At 41.6% G+C, this 25,930-nt stretch overlaps 1 protein-coding gene and 2 long non-coding RNA genes across 4 annotated transcripts in view; 1 reads left to right on the forward strand and 2 right to left on the reverse strand.

Moving 5' to 3' along the window:
* Nucleotides 1-4,887, reverse strand: part of LOC116035279 — a 78,204-nt gene extending 73,317 nt beyond the window's left edge. For both annotated transcript variants that reach the window (XR_004101316.2, XR_004101317.2), the window contains exons 1-2: nucleotides 4,777-4,887; nucleotides 4,581-4,654 (exon numbers count right to left, since the gene is read on the reverse strand). This is a non-coding gene — a long non-coding RNA (uncharacterized LOC116035279). The remainder of the gene's footprint in view (nucleotides 1-4,580; nucleotides 4,655-4,776) is intronic.
* A 2,933-nt stretch (nucleotides 4,888-7,820) lies between these two features.
* Nucleotides 7,821-23,347, forward strand: sall3a (spalt-like transcription factor 3a). Its single transcript, XM_031278282.2, has 4 exons — nucleotides 7,821-8,636; nucleotides 17,386-20,544; nucleotides 20,929-21,266; nucleotides 21,700-23,347. Exons 1-4 carry the CDS (start codon nucleotides 8,555-8,557, stop codon nucleotides 22,129-22,131), a joined length of 4,011 nt encoding a protein of 1,336 aa, XP_031134142.1. The 5' UTR covers nucleotides 7,821-8,554; the 3' UTR covers nucleotides 22,132-23,347.
* Nucleotides 21,629-25,809, reverse strand: LOC118496091. Its single transcript, XR_004898567.1, has 3 exons — nucleotides 25,558-25,809; nucleotides 25,087-25,097; nucleotides 21,629-21,640 (listed from the first exon to the last, which is right to left on the reverse strand). It is a non-coding gene; the product is annotated as an uncharacterized LOC118496091 (long non-coding RNA).
* Nucleotides 25,810-25,930: the final 121 nt, after the last annotated feature.

Below are 25,930 nucleotides of genomic sequence, written 5' to 3' on the forward strand. Positions count from 1 at the left end.
CCGTGATTTCATTTCACTTTGTGCCTTTTAATTTGGCGGATCTTGCCGTGTACTTGAGGAAAAAAAATCCAAATGTTTACACATGCTGTCTCTCACTACAAAAGACCGTATAGCTCATTAGCGGGTTACCATAAATAAGTCAGTGTAGGGACAAAGAAGGAAGAGCATAGAAACTATACAGAGAAGGGTTCACTGTGCAAATATTTCACCGTGGAGACAGAGACAGAAAGAGAGACTGAAGGACTGTAGACACACCGGTGCATCCAGGACTGTAAATGGAGGAATGTAAAATCTGTGTAAAAGCCAAAGCTAACTAACAGCAATAAAGACCTTTGTTACTCCATCTTTGAAAGCTTTGTTACTCATATAACCAAAATTCTTCTAACAATAAGTTGTTTCACACACAAGCACACTAAATGATCTTTTTGAGTCTTTTCTGTGTTTTTGAGTGCATGCAGGTATCTATTACAATCTGAAAATTGTCCTGTGGTCCATGATTCTTTCATTTCAGATTCTTTTTAAATCTGTGCGTTTTATTTTCTCAGCATTTAATATTATATGATTATATTTCATATGCTACACTCAAATTTTACTAGCACTTTCTTTTTCATTTAGTTTTGATTATTAAGCCAAACACAGTAATTCCAGGCCTACAAAACATGATCATGCACAACCTGGTCACACATGTTATCATTGATTTCATAACAAATGTCCATTTTTTTGTTTCATTTAGGGGCAAAGCAATACAGTTTTTACTTACACCATCTGAGCTGCAGGAACCCGACTGAAGGTAGCAGTTTAACTCTTAAATGCTGCTCTTAAAGCTCGCAGGCCTTTTGCAATCGACCTCACCTTGTTGGTTTTGTGCATCTTTGTAGTGGGAACAGCAGGATTAAACTGATGCTCTAGGAGATAGTGTTGACTGAAAGGAAGCAGTCATTTTAAATGCAGAGACACACATTTTAGACCTTAGCGAGATGTTGCATTTGGTAAAACAGGCTTTAAATATCTGAGGAACCGTGTGAACACTGAACATTATTGTTCTGGTGTTTTTTTATTTCCTGTCTTCTCTCTCATTTAAGATGACATCAAGCACACTCACATGCTCATACATGCACACACATGCCCCCCTGCTTACACACACACACACACACACACACACACACACATGCATGCACGCACACGCACACACACACAGTCTCTCACACTTCCAACGGCAGTGTAAAGGACATGCAACGGTAGTTGTTTAAAGTACATTTATAAGCATGCTAACTTTCACTAGCTTTGAATCATGATGCAACATACAATATCTATCCATACCCCCTCTCTTTGACACACACATAAACATACACACACAAACACACACACACACACACACACCTCTACACTGTCAGTGAGACAGTGTAGATCTGCACCTAACAGGATTAAGCAAGGCCAATAGTGCCAAAACAATGACAGTATGAAGTAACTGATGCTGTTTAAAAATTCAAAGGCCTCTATTGAACAGACAATGTGGCACACATGTCACTGGGCCACAGATCCCTGCAGCCCACTGGTCTGGCTGCTGGCTGCCCCCATGCACCCCTTTCAGAAACACATCAGGAGTGCAAGACCATCTTGCAAATGCAGGGGAGGTTCTCTGACTCGCAGCTACAGACAGAAGCGATCATCATGCGTCCACCAACAGTACAGTTTTAAATCTAAAATTGCTCGAAAGCACATTTCACCTGTGCTTACTTCCTAAACGCCAACACACAGAAATACATACATCCACAACTTGCAATCACGTAACTGCCGAAAGAGGCGAGTCTCCTCCCACACACACACACACACACACACACACACACACACACACAGAGTCACTTGTCGAGTGGCTAATATCTTTCCAAGGTGAAACCTGACAAGGAATTCCAATGAGATGAAGTGTCATCAGTGCAACTTTAGCCCGGTTCTGCTCATTGTTCTTGGAAATGGCATTACAGCCACAGATGAGCGAGGCCTTGGAGCAGTAAAAACCTCTTCCCTTCCTGCGAGGGCCAAATTGATATGTGAGATATTTGATACAGGGCCTCCAATTCAAACATGAAAATGTAACAATGTTGTTACCTGTATCTAGGAGGGTTAGGCCAAGACATTTGGTCTGCAAGTATCAGAGGTTTCATTAAATATCTGATATCCGTAGACAGTGTAATTCACTAAAATCTGTTAATTTTTTATTTACTACATTCTGTTTTTCTCTGCCATAAATTAAGAGGGTCATTCTTTATTTAGGAGCTGCTAACATAACAATTTAGGAGTTTTAGAAAAAAACAGTATTCTGGACTATAAGAGCAATAATTGGATGTTGATCCACGATGCAGTGAATCATCGCTGTCGGTCAGAAACCTTGTATCTCCATATTTTATCATTTAAATTTTTTTCATAAAAAATTGCAATTGGTCACCTTTTATGTCCGTTTGTGGGTTTCACAACTATTTAACCAGTAACGAGGCAATTTCTTCTGACTTCGTCTAAGGTAAATAGCTAAATAAAATGTTTTCAAATTAGCTTTTTTTTCATTTCCTAAAAAAACAAACCGTTTTAGACATACAAAGTTTTCACTAAATATGCCTACTTCCACACTAACTCCATATCATGGTTGCTTTAATCACATGATGGCAGATCATTGCATATTTGCCTCTATATTGGGCAGTGTTTCAGTCCGGCAGATCATCACAGGGTTTTGTTTGTGGACTCTTCTCATGAAGCACCAGCCTTGTCAACGTGTCAGCCAACATTTAGTGCGCTGCCTTTCACTCTGAATTTGACACATAGTCCTTTGGTGGCAGCAATGAGCATTTTGTCATCTCCTCTCGAGTGCCAACTCGATGTCCAATTACTTACTAATTTAATTACAGTAGCAGAAGAAATGAGTTGATTCAATTAATTTCAATTAAACCAGATTGGACCAGTCAGATCACATTTTACTCATCTCAGGTACGAGCTGCCTGTCACATTTGATCTCAGCTTGCCTCATTTGACACAAGATAAGCAGCTCACGATATGATAACTGAAAATGTATGGTCTAGTTCACTGACGTCTGATGTAAAAACAGTTCACGGATCACACAGATTCAAATTCCTCCTAATCTCAGACTCTGTGATAAATGTGAGAGTAAAACACTCCACTTCCAGAGCAGGATCACAGCCAGTTGCCACTTAGTAGAGCCCCGGCTACAATAGTCATTACTTATGCATGATGTCTACAATTATGTATCAAATTGTGTGTGTGTGTGTGTGTGTGTGTGTGTGTGTGTGTGTTAAACATAGCCAACTAATAGATGTGTAGCGCAGAGCAAAGCTCGAAAACATGTCAGGAAAGAAAAACACACTCTTATATGATGTCATTCTGACATTCATCTGCTGTAGTTTCACTCAGTTTTTAATAATACACACACACACACACACACACACACACACACACACACACACACACACACACACACACACACTTAGAGTGGCTCCCTCCTGAATAGTTTTACCAATAATTGAATAATAAGATGCTTTACACTAAGAGGTAACCAACGCCACTTTAATCTGTATAATATGCTTTTCTTATTAGGATAAACCCCCAAAGTCACTTTAAGAATATCATAGGAGTATTATAGTAATAAACTACTACAAGATAATAAAAAAAACAAATGTATCTGAACTGACCAACACTTTACTGAAGACCCTAACAAGCACGTGTCACCATAATCATAAAATAATGCTGTGTAATACAGGACAAAGCCTCAAATTCAATAAAACAATATTTTATAATTATAGGAATATTACAATGATGGATTAGCACAGAATAAAATATATGTGATGATTTTACACTCACTAGCAAGTCTTGTTGATACAATATCTGTAGGAATTTATTATATTACAAAGTCATGCTTGAGGCATAAAATGCATAATAACGTCACTATAAATCAATTAATTTGGCCCATTAATCTAAAGGATTTCCACAATGAAACCACTGAAAGTATCAACTTCACTAAATGTAATATTGATTGCCACAGACACAATACAGTATGTGGGTATTATAAAGTCACAAGAGATACAGCAAATGCCAATATATGTAATAATAGAGTCACTATAAAGCCAATAATGAGTTACAACAGGAATATTTTAGGAATATATAGTGTCTTCAGAGATACAGTTATTACGATCATCCAATAGCAGAAAGGAGTTAGTAGTCACCTCTGATTGGTGCAGATGAAACATCAGCAGTATGCCATAGGCTGCCATAGGCTCCTACATTAGCCTGCGGTGTGTCTGCTATTCGTGTTGGCACCAGTTGCGGCGGCGCAAAGGCGTCTGATTGGACACTGACGCAGACGCACGGTACGCAGTTTTTCACACTGCGTTACTTTAGCGGTCTAATCACATGCTTTACAATCTAAACAACATATATAAAATGTGCTTAGATCCGCATATTATATCTAAAGATACGTGATGGATAACTTTAAACCTGAGACACTATGCTTAGATTACAAAAACGCACAGCGACAAAAAATATAATAATATGAAATTCAAACCGCGAGCGTCATTTACCTCTTGGTGTCTTCCTCACGGCCCGGCCTCCCTTCACGGTATCCGCAGTGAAAGACAGATAAGCTCCCGGCAGACTGCAGAGAGAGAGAGCGAGAGAGAGAGAGAGAGAAAAGGAGAGGAGTTCTCACAGAAGTCAGTCGGTGCAGTTTGTAATGCAGAGAGGCCCAGTATAGAAGCCAAGTAGCCCTTTTCTTACCTTGCGACACAGATCCAGAGGGGGTGAAATGGGTAAAAATGGTTGTTTGGGTGATACACGTTTCTCCTCTCCCTCCCTCCCTCCCTCTCTCCTTCCTTCTTCCTCCATCCCCTCCGGCCCCCACCACCCCACTACTCTTCCACCAGCAGCGCTCTCCCCTCTCTCGGTGAATAGAGAGAGTGGCCCCGTTGGTATAGCCTCTATCTGGCTCCAGCTATGCAGCAAAACAGCCTGCTCTTTAAGGTTAAAGGATACCTCTGGGGCGCATCCGGTGTCAGCTGCATCACAAAACAAACAATGCATTTTTTTTTTTTTACTTTTCCACTTCACAGTCAATTAAAGAGCTATTCTTTTTGGTATTGTATGCTTTGTGGATTTTCCAAATCGGTCATTTAATCAATCAAATTAATCCACTGTCATATCGGTTATAAACAAGTATGGGATCGGTATAGAGGCCAAATTGCAGGTTGTGTAGTTTAAAATCAGACAAAACCGTTCTGTCAATCAAAAAAAAAAAAATCACTGCAAATTGATTACTTTCCCAGAGGTCCAAGCTGTTTGGCAAACCTGATCCCAGTGGATCTTTCTCTCTCTCTCTCTCTCTCTCTCTCTCTCTCTCTCTCTCTCTCTCTCTCTCTCTCTCTCTCTCTCTCTGTGTATACCGGATTAAATGGCACCTCGTCTTAAATGGCACCTAGCCTCGTTTCCCCTCTCCTTTCATCATCAGCAAAATAAAGATTAGGCCTACAGAGGAGATTGTAAAGGCTCGCCTTTAGAGGTGCAGGGGATCTTCATTCCACCGCCTTTGTGATGATATTGATGATGATGATGGCCAAGTGGACAGTTTGATTTTTGTGTGGCGAGCTAGTTATAAAGAATCAATATTATATCAAGCGGCTAACTTTGGTGATAAAGGAGTTCAGCCACTCTGGCTATTCATCATAAGTCTGTAGCAAGCAGATAGGTCAAAAGAAATTATATTGCTCTAAAGAGTGTGTCTCCTTATCTCTCAGTGCCAGGGGAGTGGAGGACACGCCGATCGATACAGTAGCTGCCGTATACTCCGTGCAATTATCAATAGCTGATTTTGTCTTCCTGGGGCTGCATCTATTAATACCAGATAATAACAGCCTTTTGGACATAACTTCTAAGGGGATGATGGAAGGAGAAAGAGAGGAAGGAGAAGAAGGAGAGGGGTGAAAAAAAGAAAGTTTGTTCACAGGACGACCTTGTTGTCAACAGATTCGTCTCTCATATGAGCTGCACACAGGGGAATGGACAAGTCAAACAGACAAGAGAGAGAGGGAGGGGGAGGGGGAGGGGAGGCTCACTGAGCGCCCCCCCCCCCCAAACTGAAAAAAGCTCAGGATCCATCTTTACATTAAAATGGTTTCTAATTTATTTCGAAATGCGTGCGTTGGAACAACGAAACCAACATGAGAACCATGGGATCATATGGCCAGCATCATCGTTAATAACTTACAATAACACAACCGATAATTATGTGATGTAAAGAGACCTGTTTTATGACAAATTATGACGTTTGTTATACAAAGAAATAATTCCAGAACTTTTTTGTCATACGTTGTTCATAAATCATGTTTATCAATAGCACAGATTCACGTGTTTTCCGTCTTTTTTTCCATGCCAGACGGCCTCGCACATCCTAATCCTTTCAATCCTTTTCCCCCATTAATGTGACCCCTTCCGGAGATCTTAATGCAAATAGAAATTTGCAAAGTAAAGGGTTGCTGTGTGTATTCAGCACCACAATGAGCTGACATCAGTGTTCACAACATCCTGTCTCCCTTTCAAGTCTTTTTATTTTAAGCATGAAGAAAAGAGAGGAAAAAGCAATCCTACAAAGTATAACAAATGTGAATATGATATTATAGGCCATACAGCTAGAACGCTATGAGATAATCGTATATATATATATTGTGTGATTACTGTCAAATTACTTCTACAAATAATTACTGGCAAATAAATTACATTCCCAGTGATTGCCACCGTGCGTAAAATGTCCATAAACTAGAAATACAGTCAACATAGAGGTAGGAAGTTGTGATGAAAAAAAAGCCTACCGTTGAGCCACAAAATCGCCGCTCTCATTAAAAAATCAAATACTCTGTGAGATGAATATGAGGGGCTATCGGTTACAGGCGGCGGCTGGTGAGAGAAGTGGGATATTATATGATGGGAGGTCAAATCTGGGTGTTCACACTGGAGTGTGAGGATGATCTATTGAACAGTAACGTGGTGGTACATCCTAGTGGTGGCTAAAAGCAATGGGCTGAACCTCTGCTTGGGGGTTAACTCTCACACACAGCGCAGTCCCCTACACACACGGAGCCATGCCCAGCACCGAGACACTGAGAGTGCGAGTGCTCTGGCAGAAGAGAACTTCAAAGTTGGCTTCGATATGAGCCCACGAGCCGACAGAAGGGAAGACACTGAATGATGCTTTAATTTTGGAAAACAAGCGGTGTTTGGCCACCAGATATCCAGAAAAGCCACTTTTGGAGAGCGCACCGAGGCGAAGGCGCAGCCGGGAGCTAATACACAGCGAGAGGAAGAGGAGGACGAGGGCAACTTCATCGCGATCAGAAACGTTGAAGCGACTTCTCTTTTTTTTTGCGGGACAAATGACTTTCTGATCACACTGACAGTGTTGCCGTGCCTGAGAGGAGGACTGCTGTTAGACTAATCGTGGCACCGATTTCTCTGAAGACGCGCGTCAAAGTTTGGAGAGCGGAGCTGCGCCATTAGAAAAAAAAAAAAAAAAGAACCCTGGTAACAATTTATGGCTATTGTCAAGAACTTTACACGTCCCGTCCTCTTTTCCGGTTTTCGATGTCCGTGTAGAAACCGCAGCTACTTTACCGGAAGCACCATCATCAAGAGAAAACTTTAAAGCCTTGAAACATCTCAGAGACTGTAAACATCGCTTCGTTTCAGTCCAATTCAGAAGGAGGTGCGTGTGCAGCCTCGGCACACACACACACACACACACACACACACACACACACACACACACACACACAAAACACACACACAAAAGTTACTGAGAGAGAAAAAGTGCGAGAACTGAGCCAAAGCTCTCGAGATAGACTTTATGAGAAGACGCTCTCTGAAGTTGGGAGGTAAAAGTGGGATCGTAAAGGTCAGAGTGATGAAGATGAGAGATACTTGGAGAAGAAACGCGGCGGTGAATCCTCGGCACTTGTGAGTCAGTGCGCCTCGTGAAAGGAAGGGGGGGAAAAGGAGACTGACGTTCCCTGTTGAAGACCCCCCCCCACACACCCCCTGTAAACCGGGCATAACAAGAGCTTTGGTGTGTTGTGTAGTTGGGGGAGAGGCTGGATAGTAAAGAGAAAAGAGACGGATGAAGTCTGAGAGTGAAGCGGCTAATTGCTTAGTCCGTCCCTCATTACCATATCCAATGCGCGTCCGCTGGACTCCAGCCAACCCTCCCCACCTTCACACGGTGCCATTAATCGCGAGGCATTATTCACTATCGTAATTATTATACCGACATGCGCAATCCAACGCACAGCAACAGCAGCGGCAGCAGCAGCAACACCGGCTAATTTCAGAATTATTTTTTTTTTCCCTCCCCCCCCTCTCTCCGCTATACCAGACTATTTGCGAACTTTTTGTGTGTGTGTTGATTCATTCGCTCTCCGCTGATGTATCTGCAAAACGCAGAGGCATCACGGAGCGCAAAAACAGCAGCAGCAGCAGCAGCAGCAGCATCGCCAGCACCGACGCCAGCAGCATGTCCCGACGCAAGCAAGCCAAGCCGCAGCACCTCAAGTCGGACGACGAGCCCGCAATAGCCGGGGTGATTTCCGAGCACGGTGAGTGGATTTGATCCGCTGCGGTCTCTTCTTCCAAACAGACAACTTTCCCCCCCCCCCCCCCTCCCTCCCTTCTCACAGCTCTGCTTTACACTCATGTTGTTTCTCCACTTCACTCTCTCTTTTTAGCAGCTTTTTAAACTCTTTTCTATAAGTTCTACCTGACTTGAAAACTCGTTTGGGTTTATTTGGATTTTTTTTTTTTCAAACATAGATGGAATAATTTGTAATAAATCCATCACAGTTTAAGTCAGAAGGCTCTCCTAAATCGACAGGGAAGTGTGCGATTCTCGATTATGAAGTTGTGTGTTTGTTTTATGCCCAAACATCAGTGTAACCTGCACCTCGCCCAGGCTGCATCACACCATCGGCTGCTGACTTTTAACACGAATGTAACTAATGCATATATTCATTTGCAACACTTCACAGCATTTATACATGATGTGCTGGAGGCCTTTTTTCAGAGACCTGTTTCAAAATAGAGTTGGTTTAATACTCAGCTAGATGTCAAATATCGGGGCTGTTTTCTTTAAAATATGTCTTTGGAATCTTAAACAGTTGACTTTGGATGTGCATGCGCGCGCACTAATACACACGCACAAACGCATACACACAAATGTTTACATTCTCTCTTACAGCTGTACAATTCTTAACTCCGCGCATATAGAAGTTAATCATGCAACAAGGTATATTTTGCATTATAAAAAAATTAACCTGTTAAATTATTATTATTATTATTATTATTATTATTATTATTATTATTATTATTATTAGTAGTAGTAGTAGTAGTAGTAGTAGTAGTAGTATTTTTTTTTTTTTTTTTTGTATTAGTGCCTTTGGTCCCTCAGCGCCAGTCTGGCTCTCCGAGGAGCAAAATGCGGATTCAGTTGCAGGTCGAAGCCTTGTTTTGTTATGGAAATGTTTTTGTTTACCCCCCTCACATAAATTTCGCACACTTGATTTGTTCCCTTTTGCTCACAATGTCGACAAGATCGCTTGACAGGGCTCGTCCTCGTCATGTGGGGGGGAAAAAAAGCCTCATTCATCTTGTATTCTGCACTCAGCCTTTTGCGCAATAAAACGACCATTATGAAGCTAAAGTCACATCTTCAGCAAGGCGCAATGCTGCAGGATTATAGGAACAACACGAGGAATAGAATTCTAACTGCATGGTGCAAAAAAAATATTGTTTTTCAATTTTAAATTATTTAAAATGACAGTATTTTTAATTGCTGTATTTTATAAAAACAATACATGTAGAAGAAAAATCGGATTTATCTATGAGGAGTAAGATCAATTAATTTCATCATTTTATATAACTTGAATCAAAACCAATAACAATGCAGTCTTTTTTTTATTTTACTATTAAGATCATAATTTTTCTGGGTGTTTACTGTGAAGTATATTATTTTTGGTATCCATAAAGCTGGGTGCTCCCAACAAATCCCTGCTATTATTTATACCTCGTAGGCTCATGTTGGCCAACACACACACACACCCAGCCACACTCTCACACACACACACACACACACACACACACACACACACACACACACACACACACACAGACTTTGCAGGGCTTCCTTACAATAGAAATGCGTGATGTAATCTCTGGGGAGCAGTTCTCTTTGCATGGGGATATGTTGGTGCGAGGGCCGGGGAATCACACTGATGACTCTTGGCTCTTTTGTTCCAAATTACTCTGTGGATTTCAGTCATTGCAGGGCGCTTTGTGTCTGTTTTAATGTTGAGATAACCTTTCATAGATTTTGGTACAATAAGAAACGTCCATCAGGTTGCCTTCCTGTAGGATCATGGAATGAAAAGGGAATTTCCTTTTTCCCTTTTCCTGTCGTGAAATTGGGATGATTTACATGCAGGTAGAATTTAATGTAAAAATCATTATTACAATTTGTGACACAGAAAACCGTCTACAGACGGATCCGGAATAAGAAACACATCCATACACTCTGTTCTCATTTTTAAAACACACCTTCCTACATGGATGTGTGGCTTTAAAATCAAAATGCACACGGTGTTGTGGGTAATCTATAGCATATACGCCATTGTGCTTAAGACTGGAAGCGGTCCGTGGAATGTTCTTGTCCTTATTGGAGCACTATACTGGCTCGCTTGTTTTCAGGACAGACATTGCAGTGAAACAATGCCAAGCCTTTAGCAGAGCACAGTGAAGCCCATACACACTTAAATAAACCTAATAATACCATGTCTCATCCAAAGCTTCCTTATAGACAAGCTACAAATGTCAGTCTGCCGGTGTATCATTGCAGCGTGATCGGATTCTCCGCTGCCTATCGCCGTGGTGCAGCTCCTGACGACACTATTGATCGCCGGCCTTGACAAATCATTGCATATAATGTCGAAGGAATTCCAAAGTTCCAACCGTCACTCGCTGCTTGATTTAGACTTAAAATCCATAGATGTTGGGCTGGTGGTAAAGAGAAAAGTCGAGCATTGGAGTGGTGTTCAAATTGGGCTCAAGGACACACACTCTCTCCGCGGCACATTTCATGAAAATGGCCATCGCACGAGAAAATAACTGCAAGATCAGGGAGCTCGGGTATGAACTTCTCTTTGTCTGTTATTCCTTTTTCCAAATCTTCAATTTGGTCTGACCTTTTTGTGTGAGTTTCTCTTAATCTGGTGTCCGCTGTAGCTCAGTGAGACTCTTTAATGTGCTGCATCCCTGAAAAGATAAAAAACTAAAATCAAGTGCCAACAAGCCCTTGTCTGGCATATCATCTCCCCCTCAGGCCTTCCAGACACTTGCCCCCTGGGGGCGTGTGTGTGTGTGTGTGTGTGTGTGTGTGTGTGTGTTAGGGTGGTGAGAGTAGGCGGGGGTCTACTTAGGAGTGCTTTTATAAAGCTTGCTGACTTAACCTTTGTCTAGCCCCGGCCAGCCAGGTCCTGCCGCTTGATGTCAAGCTCCTTGTACAATTAGAGCATGTGTGCCATTGGCCTTGGCAGCACAGCTTCCTCGTGTCCTAGGAAGTGTGAACAACGGCGGGCTTTTCATCTGGCCACCGCCTCCTCTGCATCCAGAGTCTTTGAAGGTGTGCACGTGGAATGTGTGGGAGGGCGGTGGCGTACATATCGCATACGAGCACACTTGTGCTTACTACTACTTAGAGGAATTGCCAAAGGTAAATTTCCCCACCTATGGACGAATACGTACACAATCAATTTCAACCAAGAAAGGTACATTTTCACAAATATTATTAGTTGTAAAAATTATGTTTTCTACATCTTAAGAGACTCCTCAGGAAAGACACGTTGGTCTTGCATTCACTGAACAGGTGGACGGCCACAAGTGTGGTTTCAGTTTTCACTTTTGATGCTTTCTTCACAGAAATATTCACATTTACTGTCAAATTCTTTATTTAATTCTCAAACATAGTCACACTGTTTAAGTAGAAGGTTTTCCTTTTTTTCTACAACAAGCAGTTTGAGGCAGGAATGTACGTAGTTATGAGGTGCAAAAAAAAATATATAATACAGTGAGGAAATCCCCGCTGACAGTGACAACATGGTTCCCCTGCAGTGGGGCTTTGTTTGGCTTTTGTTTTAATCCCCTCTCACCATTGGGTGCAGGCCTCTGGACCACCCACATAGTTGTGCCAAAGATGTCTTCAAGAAGGCACTCAAATATGGCTGCGTCCTAATTACTTCTCAGCACTGAAAACACACACAAGCAAGCAATATCCTGATTGAGAGGAAGAACTTGACAGGACTCCTTAATGTTAGACTTAACAGCAGATTTGGGGCGGATTTAAGAGCAAGCTAACAATCCATCAAGTGAAGAGGTACATTTGGTCATTGGTGTTTTTACTTAAGATTAGTTTTTTTTTCTGTTTGTTTCGGTTCATTTTCATCACTGATTTGTTCAGAAAGTAAAGTCATGGACGAACGCTTTGATAGCTGAGATGTTGCAGTTATTTTTTACTTTAAAATACAAATCTAAGGATCTAAATTTAGCTGAAGCAAAGATCACCATGTAGCAAATATGTCTTAGGCCTGCTGAGGATGAGCGTCCATTAGATCCTATAAAGCCTCCTCTTCCTTTTGTAAATCCACATGCGTACACAGAGAGCCATCTTGACGGGTGACACAGTCATCGGGACAGAGTGCCGTCATTGAATACTGTATTGCAAATGCTTACACAAACAAATCGTTAATGTTTTGGCTGCTCCACATCTGCAGGCGATGACAAAGGCCTCTCTGTTAGTGCAGATATGACTGTACCACTCTGCAGTAGGGCTGACCAGGCCGATGACACACACACACACACACACACACACACACACACACACACACACACACACACACACACAGAGCTGTGCTGAGGACGCTCGAGCCTCATCATTCGAGGAGATGTTTTACGTGTGTATGGCCACAGACACATTAGTGTCCAGGAATTTGTGCAGGAAAATCTTTTTTTGAAGGATCTGTTAGTTTAAAAAAGGCATGCATGCATTGAAATTAGTGGAACTAATGCAATGCTTAAACAGTGTGACAGAGTTAGTATTTTTTTAAAGGGAATTAACACTTCACAAAAGTGCACAATCAATGTAAAATCAGCATGATTGATGGTCTGAATGATGCCTGTGCTGAGAGATAAATTACCAGATTAAAATGCAGCAACGGGCACACAATACATCAGTCAAAATATCTGTCTCTCAAATCAACTTCAATAATAAAAAAAACAAACATTACTTAAATAATTCATGTCTTTGAGAATAGAGTGGTGGATGTGTGGTCAAAGAATTCCAGCATCGTTGAACCCAGCAGGCCTCCTTATTATGCCCTCCCCTCCCCAACATGGGCAGGACCTACAGTGATGTATCTCTCTTTAAGGTTCCTAAGCTATCCCCAGATGCTTGAAAAGAATGCATTTTAAAGGGCCAGAAGGAGGGGCGGTTCTAGGAAGACTGTAAGTGCAGGAGATTACTCTTCTTACGGTCAGTAATAATGTAAATGAAATTAAAAATCTTACAGTTTGACGAAGAAGTTTTAGGATGAAAATTGTTAAAATTTAGGATACAATACACTTTAAATGACTTTTTTTTTTTTTTTTAAATAAGATACCAATGACTTTATCTTAACATAAAATAAGAATGTGTGTGTGTGTGTGTGTGTGTGTGTGTGTGTGTGTGTGTGTGCATGCACGCTCATTAAGTGAATCTGGAAATTGTTAAGAATGGGAGAATTTGTAATTGCTCGATGCTTCGCTCAATGCTTGGCTCTGTGGCTTTCACAGAATCAGGGAAAAGCATGAATACCTCATCTGATATAATATGTCTGATTAGCGGTTTCAGTTAGCATGCCAAAGATTGCTGAACAAGATAGCGAAGATAGAGATTCAATGTCTACAATCGCTCTATTGACTAGGTTCAGCTTAATATTTGCATCTGAGTAAATGAAGACTCTTAAAGGAATGAAAAACGGATTGGATTTTTTGTCATCCTTTCCTTTCTCATGCTATAGGAAAATCAATACCCCCCACAACACACACACACACACACACACACACACACACACTTTTTTACTGTCTTGCAAACGTATAAGAAAACACAAAATGTCGCCTTTACACAGCTGCGCAACACAATGGCACCCCACTGTTTCAGGAGTGAATGGTGATTGTGAATGCAAATGGTATTATTTTGAGCTCATTCGCATGTACAGTGTTATAATATTTCCAACAAAAGCATACAGAATTATCACTGCAGTGACCTGTATTGTAATATTGAGTAATTGTAGCTATGTTAAACCACAGCAAAATCCCACAACTGAATCACTGAATGGTTTCTTAAATCTTTTTAAAGTGTCAGTGTGCAGATTTTTGATTGAGCTATAAAGGGCATAACATTTGTCACAATATTCCTTTGATTGTGCTTACAATGAGTGTTGCACACTGAAAAAACTGGAAATGCCAAGAGGAAAGAAAAAAAACAGGAATTTCAAAATGGAAAATATAATTCAAAGTCGTAAGTCTTTTATTTTCAAATTAGAAAAATATAGCCCTTCACAGGGTACATTTGACAATGTCGGCCTGTGCAAGCATGCGTATACGCACTGCAGTTAGTTATTTTCCAGTGACAGCAAAAAGCATTTTTGTGTGTGTGTGTATATATGTGATGTTTTTTAGGTGTTTATCTCTATACATATATACAGGTAATTTGTCTAAGCTCTTTGTCTTTCTACATATGTCAGTGAAGAAACGTGTCATTGTGTGTGTGTGTGTGTGTGTGTGTGTGTGTGTGTGTGTGTGTGTGTGTGTGTGTGTGTGTGTCAGGTCAGAGGCATACAAAGGCCCCCGCTTGTAATTGTATGAATGAATAAAAGAGATTGACAGTTATACCATTCTAATAACTAATCAGCCCAACACAATGCCTACTCATTTGTGTTGACCTTTCAACCCTCAATTATGGAAATGAGTTCTGCTGTCCGCTGCTGGGCTAAGGAGATTTTTAGCCTGCTGACACATGTCCCTGACATTTTCAGTTTCCAGACTGGCTTCTTCTCACTTGTGGTAAATAATAATAGGAATTCTGAAAAATATTTTTTTCTATTTCAATAGAATTTCTATCCAAAATTTGCTGACTTGTGACTGGAAAATCAAGGAGGGAAGTGACATTGATATTGCAAAGTAGAACTAATGTACAACCCAAAATAAAAGTGTGGAGGATTTTAAATTTTATTTTCCTTTAGTTGCTTAATCAGTTTTTTTTTTTTTTATAAATTAACCTGGCACCCATGATTAAGTAAAATATTATCTTGTTTTGTTTTCAGCTCTGGCCCCAGTGAGGATAAGAACACCGAGCCTGTCCAAAGCCTTTCTTTTGATAATTAATTACATTACAGACACCAGACCTTGATAGCTCACGCCCCCTTTGGCCAGAAATTACAGGAGGAGTGATGAATTTCTTTACTAATGAGTCACTGTAATTGGCACAAATGCTTCATGTCTGCCTCACCATGGCTCGCTCCATTCTAACCTCTGAAATGAGCGTGAGCACTGAATGGATCTCATGATTACGCACTTGCAAAGACCTTTGGTGTTGAGTAAACATGTGCAGTCTGTAATGTGCAGTATTTTCTGGCAGTTTTTTTGAGGTAAGGTCACTCTCGACATGTCTTTTTATCGCTTACATTTATAGCTCAGGCCTGTTGGCTTATTGGGGGAGTTGCACTCCTATGATTAGTGGAAGCAAATCTCTGTGTGTGTGTGTGTGTGTGTGTGTGTGTGTGTGCGTGTGTGCGTGTGTGCGTGCGTGCGTGCGTGCATGAATTATTAAGTCACCTAAGAACTATCAACTCCACCTTGTTTTAAAGCAGTTTTTTTAGCGACCATCTTTTTGTGTAATAAATCACTTTTATTTGCAATAATGCCTATGAAATTGTCCTAATATTTTTTATAGTGTAAAGTGTATAAACAGTAGTTTAATTTGTAGATAAAAACTTACATTACCAGATCTATGCTGGGTCCTTGAGAATAAACTGAACAGGAGAGTGTGAGTTAAAGTATGTGCAGGGTGCTGTGGCAGTGATTGAGCACACTTCCCACTCCTTATGAAAGGGAAATGTGTAGTCGGCCACGAAAAACACACACACACACACACACACACACACACACACACACACACACACACACACACACTCACAAATATAGAATATAACTATGTTTGAAAACAAAAACAAAAAATATACAAGGGAGGCCATTTTTACATGGTTTTGATCAGGTGTGAATTGGGTCCTTTCTCGGAGCTTGCGTCGGCTTGTTTGACTCTTGATGGTTGCATGTGGAAGAGGAAGTGGCTTCCTACAACTGTGATTAAACATGTGTAACTAATCAGAGACTTTGCTGCCATGGTACTAGCATGTAATTTGTTGAGTCTTATTTCAGAGAGCATGGGAGAAGGAGGGAGGCAGAGAGAGAGAGAGAGAGAGAGAGACAGAGAGAGACAGAGACAGAGAGAGGGAGATAAAGTAATACTGGGTATTTCTTAACTGAAAGTTAATGTTTTGTATTTCAAAACATTTCAAAGGTAATTTCAAAGTTTGCATAATTTTGAATTATAGTTCAGGAAATGTATAAGTGCTATAGATTTAGCAGATCTTTGCTTTTGATTCTGACAACACAATTTTCCTGACGTCACAACAAGAGAGTATTCCAGTATAGAGTCCCTTGCTGAGATGCAGGGCTAAAGTATTACCTTTGCAATGCTAAATGAAAAGGCCTAGCCATTTGTAATTCAGGTGGAAATGGTTGGGCTTGATAGCAGAGGGGAATCCTAATGGGGCCATCAAAGTCCTGGTTTGTACCCAACAGATGAGGCAGCTGTGAATTGTATGAAATATTGGAAATCAATAGGTTCTATGGAATTTCATTAAGCGGCAGTATCCACAATTGATAGGCCCTCATAATTTGATGGATTGCACAAAGAAAATTATTAGCTGGCTCTATGGAGAGGGTGTGAATGCACAAACCAGGATCTTGAGAATTGGTGAACTAGGGCAATTTGTTCAGAGTAAAAAAATAAAAAGAATATTGATTTTGGTTATGTTAAAAGAGAGAAAAAAAAATCAGAGGTTAAATCTTTGCAGCACGGCACTGCAAAATATGTGTGGATTCTTCTATTGATTATTTATTCATTAATTCTTTTTTTTTTGCTCCCTATTTTCCTATCCCCCTCCACTCCCCTGACCCCCTTCTTTCCCCTCCCTTCAGCCCGAGGTGAGGTGCTGGATGATGCCGACAGCGGGAATGAGAGCCGCAGCGGCAGTGAGGAGACGCATGTATGTGAGAAGTGTTGCGCTGAGTTCTTCAAGTGGTCAGACTTCTGTGAACATTCAAAGAGTTGCACCAAAAACCCCCTGGTGCTCATCGTGAATGACAATGAGGACACACCTAACGCCTCCCAAGAGTACCCTACCGAGCTCTCCCCTGTACCCAGCTGCTCTAGCGAGCAGGCTGACAGCGAGGACCCCAGGGAGAGCAACCACAGTCCTGCTGGTGAGGTGGATGACATCCCAGAGACAGCAACCTTAAATGGGGTCAATCTCCTAGAAAAGGAGGACGAGCAGATGGAACTAGATCTTTCACCGGAAAAAAATATGGATCCTGAAGACACAGATGTGACATCCCCTGAGCCAGACGGCTCCCTACCTCAGCTCAATGATGTTGTCGTCCCCTCAACTCTTACAAGCTACGCCATGCCAAGCACCAATGTTACCTTGGAGACCCTGCATGGCACCCGTGTTGCAGTTGCCCAGTTTTCACAAAGTGTAAGGGCAGCAGTGGGCAGTGGGGTTTCCACCATGGCTATTCCCATGATCCTGGACCAGCTGATGGCCCTCCAGCAGCAACAGATCCACCAGCTGCAGCTGATAGAACAAATACGCAGTCAGGTGGCACTGATGAACAGACAGTCTGCCTCACAGCCTGCTCTAAATCACCATCAGAGCAATGCTACTGTAAACCAGGGGCCTGTATCTTCCTGTGCTCCTCCTGTCGCAAGTCAGCTTCAACTACACAACTTTATCTCTCCCCCTGTCCATCAGCTGCCTGTTAGGTTGCCGGCCACTCTCAGTGGTCAAGGTCCTTCACCCCTGACCTCAGCGATAGAAGGACATCTCTCTCAAACACCACAAACTAGCAGTCAGCAGTCTAACTCTACGATACCTATCACATGCTCAAATAACTCGGTGTTTTCCTCGCCTAGTGGTACTGGATTGTCATCTCTACTTCCCTCCTGCTCATCCTCAGTCACAAACAACATAAGCACTAGTAGTAGTGCAACAGGAGGTGGTGGCATCAGCAGCAGCTCAGCTCTTCCCAGGAACTCCAACACCCCTCCCTCACTCAGCCACAGCAGCCTCCTGAGCTCTGCCTCCAGTCTACCGCTGATACCTCACAGCTCATCCAGCAGCGTTATCTTCCCTAACCCGTTGGCCAGCATAGCAGCCACAGCCAATGCGCTCGACCCCCTCTCTGCTCTGATGAAGCACCGTAAGGGGAAGCCCCCAAATGTGTCTGTGTTTGACACTAAGTCTAGCTCTGAGGACCCCTTCTTCAAGCATAAGTGTCGGTTCTGTGCCAAGGTGTTTGGCAGTGACAGCGCCCTACAGATCCACCTGCGTTCACACACTGGAGAGAGGCCCTTCAAATGCAACATATGTGGCAACCGTTTCTCCACCAAGGGAAATCTGAAGGTCCACTTCCAGAGGCACAAAGAAAAATACCCACATATTCAGATGAACCCCTACCCTGTGCCAGAGTACCTGGACAATGTGCCCACAAGCTCAGGCATCCCATATGGAATGTCTTTGCCCCCAGAAAAACCTGTAACCACATGGCTAGACAGCAAACCTGTCCTCCCCACGGTTCCAACCTCAGTCGGGCTCCAGCTGCCATCCACGCTGCCGAGTATGATGGGAGGTTTTGGTGATTCTCCAAGCCTTACACCGCTCAACAGGTCCCCTCAGAGGCCATCTCCACCATTAAGCGAGTGTGCATCTTTGTCCCCAAATATCATTATTGACTCTGGCTTGACCACTACATCACCCTCCCCAAAACCCATTCTAGGGGTTGATGCACCTCCTCTCTTAAAACCTGAAGGTGTTCTCCTTCCCCCAAGCTGTTCTACTAGGCCAGGAGAGAACACCACCACCACAACTACACTAACTCAAGTTGTCCTTTCATCTGCCGTCACTTCCACCACATTGTCCAGGAGTGGCCAGGTCACTGAACCCCTCACTAGCCCAGACTCCGTTTCTAACCCTGTCTCCCATCCTGTCCTTCCCATGCTCTCAGAGCAGTTTAAGGCCAAGTTTCCTTTTGGAGGCCTCCTAGACTCTATGCAAACCTCAGAGACATCAAAGTTGCAGCAGCTTGTTGAAAACATTGACAAGAAGATGACTGACCCAAACCAGTGTGTCATCTGTCATCGCGTTCTGAGCTGCCAGAGTGCTCTCAAGATGCACTACCGTATCCACACTGGCGAGAGACCTTTCAAATGCAAGGTATGTGGGCGGGCATTTACCACCAAGGGAAACCTGAAAACACACTTTGGTGTCCATAGATCCAAACCACCACTTCGGGTCCAGCACTCCTGCCCTATATGTCAGAAGAAGTTCACCAATGCCGTTGTGCTGCAGCAACACATTCGTATGCACATGGGAGGGCAGATCCCCAACACCCTCGTCCCTGAAAGCCTGCAGGAGATGGACACTGACCTCTCCTTTGACGAGAAGAGCTTAGATGCGATGAGTAATGAGTATGATGATGACCTTCTGGATGAAATGGAGCAAGCTATGGAAGATGAAGCTGACTTAAAAGAGGGAGAAGTAGACCCATGTAAACCTTATTCACCTGGGAGCTCCCCACCAACTTCCATCATCTCCAGCATCGCTGCGATGGAGAACCAGATGAAGATGATCGACTCCACTGCCAACATGAACCGTTCATTTGGTCTCAAGCCTACGCAGAACGGCATCAGCTTTGGTGGAGAGACTGATTGCTTTGCCACTGATTCCCTGTCTGCAGTGGGGGATGCTGAACGTCAAAGCTTGGGGAGCCCTGCTTTGTCTGAGTCCTCTGGCTCTATGCAGCACTTGTCCCCAGCTCATAGCCATTCTGAGAGCCAGCGATCCAAGTCCCCAGCTACATTCAACATTAATAACAACAGCAGTGCCATGCTAGTAGACGAGATCCAGGAAAACAATACATCTGGCTTGGCAACTGTGAAGTCGGAAAAATCAGAGACCCCATCGCCGCTTTCTGCAACTGAAGGCACCGGGGCCCTTGACCTGACTGCCACTCAACCTGGCAGGCAGTATATCAAGGAGGAGAGCCACTTCAGCATGCTGTTTCTAAATAGAGACCGAGGTGTGTATGTGCACAATCAACATCATTCTTTGTAATAATATAAAGTAAATTAAATATCTATACAGATTTAATGTGCAATTTTTACTGAAAATAATGTACTCATAATGACATTATCTGCTCAACACAATGTGATATGATATATTGATAGCGAGAGAAGGAACAAAGAGTTGAAAATAGAATTTACACATTTTATAAATCAATAAATAAACAAAGTAATATTAGCCTAATTAATGTAGTAGGGTTTCAGCAGGGACGTGTAATTTGAATGTTTTCAAAATTCAAGAAGCTACCTTGCAGCCATATGGGTCTCCTAATTTACTTAGTTACCCTATGAAGTTTTAATGATTCAGCATTCTAATATTCATTCGAATTCTTCTTTTTCAGGGCTAAGCACTCCTAATTTGGCCAGCACTGCATCAAACATGATCAAAATGGAAATGAATGGACACGGCAAGTCAGTGTCTTTGAGCGACAACTCTCACCTGCCGATGGGCATCCAGGTTCCTGCTGCAGCGCCCCAGAGCACCATGAGCCCCAGCATCAACCCCATGTTGGCTCCCCCGCCTCCACGACGCACTCCTAAGCAGCACAACTGCCACTCGTGTGGGAAGAATTTTTCCTCTGCTAGTGCTCTGCAAATCCACGAGCGCACACACACTGGGGAAAAACCTTTCGCCTGCTCTATTTGTGGAAGGGCTTTCACCACAAAGGGCAATCTGAAGGTATGAGCCAGTTTAATACAGCATCAATTAGAATTTTACATAAATGGGGGCATTGTGGTTGCAGAGAAGCATGCCATGTAACACTCTGGGATCCATTCTGGCTAAAGGCCTTTGGAGTACTGTATGTCCAACCCCTCATCTTTCCTGGTTATGATCTCCAGGTTGAAATGTATCTGCTGCCTAACTGGCTTTGTGATATATGTGAATTTTATATAAATTTACAATAATTTCCAAATGCGCTCCTATTTTAAAATTGTATGTACCACAAAATATATATATAAAAAAAAAAAAAATGTATGCTTGTTATTTTTTACATTGAATTTTGGCCTTCTCCCTTCCTTTCCCATCCATAAAATGTTTGTTTGTATCACATACTTGCCTTCAATGTTGGATTATTATTATAATATACTCATTATTTTCTTGCTAATTTTAGGTTCACATGGGAACACACATGTGGAACAATGCTCCAGCCCGAAGGGGTCGGCGACTGTCTGTGGAGAATCCCATGGCCCTGCTGGGCGGGGACGCCATGAAGTTCAGCGAAATGTTCCAGAAAGATCTAGCTGCTCGGGCCATGAACGTCGACCCGGGCTTCTGGAACCAGTACGCGGCCGCCATCACCAACGGGCTTGCCATGAAGAACAATGAGATCTCTGTGATCCAAAACGGAGGCATCACCCAGCTGCCCGTCAGCCTCGGCGGTGCAGGAATCACTTCATTGAGAGCCATGCCGGGAGGAATGGAGCGTGTTCACACAGGCGGCAGCCCTCCCATGACGGGTATGGAGAAGGCTGGTCTGGATGTCGGGGCCAGCCGCCCCTTCTCCAGATTTATGGAGGAGAACAAAGAGATTGGGATCAATTAAAAATACTTTTCTGTATTATTCCAAGGTAGGCATTTGGCAAAGACTAACAAAAAGGAAAGAAACTGCTGATCCAGTCTGAACTCATGCGTACTATATTATGTACAGATTAAATATTTTTTGTTTGGTTTTGGAAATATAGTATTTAGTATTGATTAGAGGTCTTTGCCTTTCACCCATTCCCTCCTCACTTGATATTTCGCCTATACGAAGAATACTTTGTCTCTTGTTTGAGAATATGTCGTCTTGCAAGATTTGCATGGTACTTATTGGTTTTTATCAGTATGTTTGACTGCTTTTATGAATTCCTTTGAAAACCAGGATCCTGCCTCATTCATGATGGGCAAGCATCTTATCTGGACAGGACTAAAACAGAAAAGTTTATGGACAGTCCGGCCTTTGTCTGGCAACCTTGTTCATGATTGCTCTTTTAAATATAAAAGGGCAGTGAATAAGACTGAAGAAAAGCCTGAAGTATAGTGTTTCTGTGCTCGCCTGATTTTTTTTCTTTTTCTCATGAACTAGAAAACTTGAAAAAAATAATGTTTGAACTATTTTAATCTTTACATTTAGTCTCCCAGCATTGTCTTCTAATATTGTCCTGTGTCTTTAGTATTTATGATATTGACAAAAAAGCGGGTATACAAAAATATATTTAATTGCCCAAGCATTTTATTGATCCATTTCTTTTCTAAACTGCAGGCTTCACTGATGAATATCTCTTTCAATAAAGACATTATGTCGTTTGAGTTTAACAACAGAGAAAATGGTAGGTTTTATTTGGATATCTGTTGAGACTATGTGTATCTCGTTACATGGTAAAGAGGCTAGAGATATCCGAAGCTGCTACGACCACAACCCTGCTTTTAACCTTTGTAAAAAGACAAAAGAAGTGATCCTTTTGAAGAAATATCTATGTATATAAATACAGACAAATCTAAAACAGGTATGCATATTTTGTATCACATAAAAATAGACATCATGAGTTGAAAGTATTTGTCATGTTTGTGAATGCACTTTTTAAAAACAAGACGTTTTGTCTGTGAGTTACCGTTAACCTTTTGACATGAGCTATCTATCACGTGCTGTTTTCATTGTTTTCAGCGTACCACTCCTACAATTTGCAGAGTCGGTTCTCTGTTATTGCATCTGTGCTACTCTTCAGAGTGCAAACTCATCACTCAATCAAAACCTTCTTAAATAAAAAAAAGAGAACAGGTGTGTGTCTGACTGGTTTCCTTATCTGCATCATGTCTTCCCTTTCTCCGTCACCCTTTTATTTCCATTAAATAAAACTGAAATACCAGATACATATGATCAAATCAATGACAATGTGTCGTAATTATCGTTCTTGTTATTTAAATGTCTTTAAATCCTTTTTTACATTAATGCATAATACTTTTTCAATGTTGTGGAGCTGAAAAGATGACGGCAGAAGAAAAGGTCCATACAGGATGTATTTTATTGTAGTGTGGGCCTAATTGACAACCAGAGCGTCTTAACTGACTTTGGTAAAAAAAACAATTATTATAAAAAAGTATTATGTACATTATTTCAGTCCTATTTACATAAATGAATGCAGACAACAACTTTCGTAGTTGACATTTCACTAGTAATACAATAGATTAATCATTAGACATTTGCAGTTGACTTTAAAAATCAACTTGCTTTGCTTCCTAGATGCTCCAAAATAATGGCCTATTTATTTTCAGAAAATAATATGCCTTCTCTTTTGCAACACATTGCTTTTTCCCAGATATTCTATAGTGGCTTGGGAAAAATTCCATTTCAAATACTCATCAAAAATCATTTCATTTTCTACCTTTGTTAAATCTATTTTATTGTTGTTTTCTTTTATTTGCAAAAATAGATTTTTGTATTTACCTTGTATTATTTCTGTGTGTGTGTGTGTGTGTGTGTGTGTGTGTGTGTGTGTCCTTCTGTACAGATCAGTCTATGCATCAGTAAAAAAAACACACACTTGCAGCTGATCCTCATTCTTGTCTTACATCCTCTACATGTAATTAAACATATCAGAACCATACCAATATATTCATCAGTCACACAAAAAGTACTGCGAGATTTCAAACAAAACGTGATGAATGTACAAAATACTGCATTATGAAAACGAATTTCCTGAAATACACCGATGAGCTTAATCCAGGTAAAAGCTGGCGTCCTTAATGAACTGTGTTTAATAAATCTATAGCAATCATAAAAAACTAAAACTACTTATATTTTGTTTATTTGATGTGAAGAGAATCATAATGTCGATCATGACTTATCATATCATAATACCACAAATACAAATTACTGACTATACAGCAGGAATTAGTGTTCAACTGAGCTCATGTAATATCCCTGTTGAACCAACACCATAATAACCCGGCATGGCTGTTGTGTAATAGAATAGTAGATTAAGAACTCACATGTTAGTGTGTGAGACAATCTGTGTTTGTCCAGCAGTGTGCCAAGGCATTTCCCTTCATAACTAAGATGCCTTCCTGTAATGCAGTGGCAGCATTGACGTGTGAGACAGTGCTGTGTCTGGCTAGTGCCGTATGCTGTGTGGGTGTCAGTGAAATCTTCGTGTGTGTGTGTGTGTGATGGTGGCCTCCTCCCTTCTTCAGCCCTCCCGGTGCAGTGTGCTTGACACATGGTCCACATGTGTGCGGAAACACACACATTCTCACACTCCCACACAAATACCCATGTTCTCACTTTCTTGAACGTAAAATAAAAGACAACACAGAATTGCAACAAATATTCGTAGAGATGGGGAAAATAAATACCCCTGCTGGGAACAGGCTGCAGTCACAACAGGTGCAAGATGAAAGTTAATGTTAACTTTAATCACTGGGAACAAAAGAGTTTTCCAGTGCTTATCTGTTGCAACTGGACTGGCAGATGTGAGTCACTTGACTATAGCCAATTCCTCACTATATAAAGTAAGATTACCATGACTTAAACTCATTTTCATGTCAGTCTGTAGAACACGGCAATAAATCATTCCTGAAGGCAAAAATGAAAATAGTCAAAGCCACTCCAAGTGGACAAATCTAAAAATCTGATTTCAATATTCCTCAGTAGAGTTGCAAAGAGAAATGGATTAGTTGCCAACTGTTAAATTAATTGCAACTATCATTCATCAAGTCATTTTTTATGAAAAAAAGATCTGATTCCAGCTTGAATTTGAATAGTTTCTTCACTCCTCTGTGACAGTAAACTGAATATATTTGACTTGGGGGGAAAAAACAAACATATGACATCAACTTAGGCTTTGGAACACACTGATCAACATTTTTAACTAATCGATTAATTGAGAAAATAATAGACGTATCAGTCGACAATGAAAATAATCTTAAATTGCCCTATTCCTCAGTGTTCACCCATCCCGTCAACCTAAATTAACGTCTGCATGGTTTCTACAATGTTTCTAAAGCCCGAGACACACTAAGCCGATAATCGGCCGTCGGACAGTCTGGCGAGGTCAGTGACTCAAGTCTGTTCGGTGTGTTCCGTGCCGTCGTCCGTCCGAGGGTCCGTTGGCCTTCATTTTGGCCGATTTCACATGTATAATCGGAAGGTGGGCACTGCCGGCAGTCGTACTCAAATGACCCATCTCATTGGTAGAGTGCTAACCTGGAAACGAGGAGCGGGATGAGCGTGACTAGAGTCTCTCAAAATCTGACGAAAATCTTTCAAACTAACCTTTGTTGATCTGAAATGAAGATTCAGCAACTGCATGGCCTATTTCTCGCTTAAAATGTTTTCAGAAACACGTTTCGGTGAACTATTTTAG

This window comes from Sander lucioperca, chromosome 10 (assembly GCF_008315115.2).
Source record: "Sander lucioperca isolate FBNREF2018 chromosome 10, SLUC_FBN_1.2, whole genome shotgun sequence".
Taxonomy (NCBI): Eukaryota; Metazoa; Chordata; class Actinopteri; order Perciformes; family Percidae; genus Sander; species Sander lucioperca.

Bases quoted from the DNA above. Each gene is read 5' to 3' on its own strand.
- sall3a (XM_031278282.2), top strand. From the start codon at position 8,555: ATGTCCCGACGCAAGCAAGCCAAGCCGCAGCACCTCAAGTCGGACGAC. The intron at 8,637-17,385 runs GTGAGTGGATTT...CCCTCCCTTCAG, and splicing joins CGGGGTGATTTCCGAGCACG to CCCGAGGTGAGGTGCTGGAT. The intron at 21,267-21,699 runs GTATGAGCCAGT...TGCTAATTTTAG, and splicing joins CCACAAAGGGCAATCTGAAG to GTTCACATGGGAACACACAT.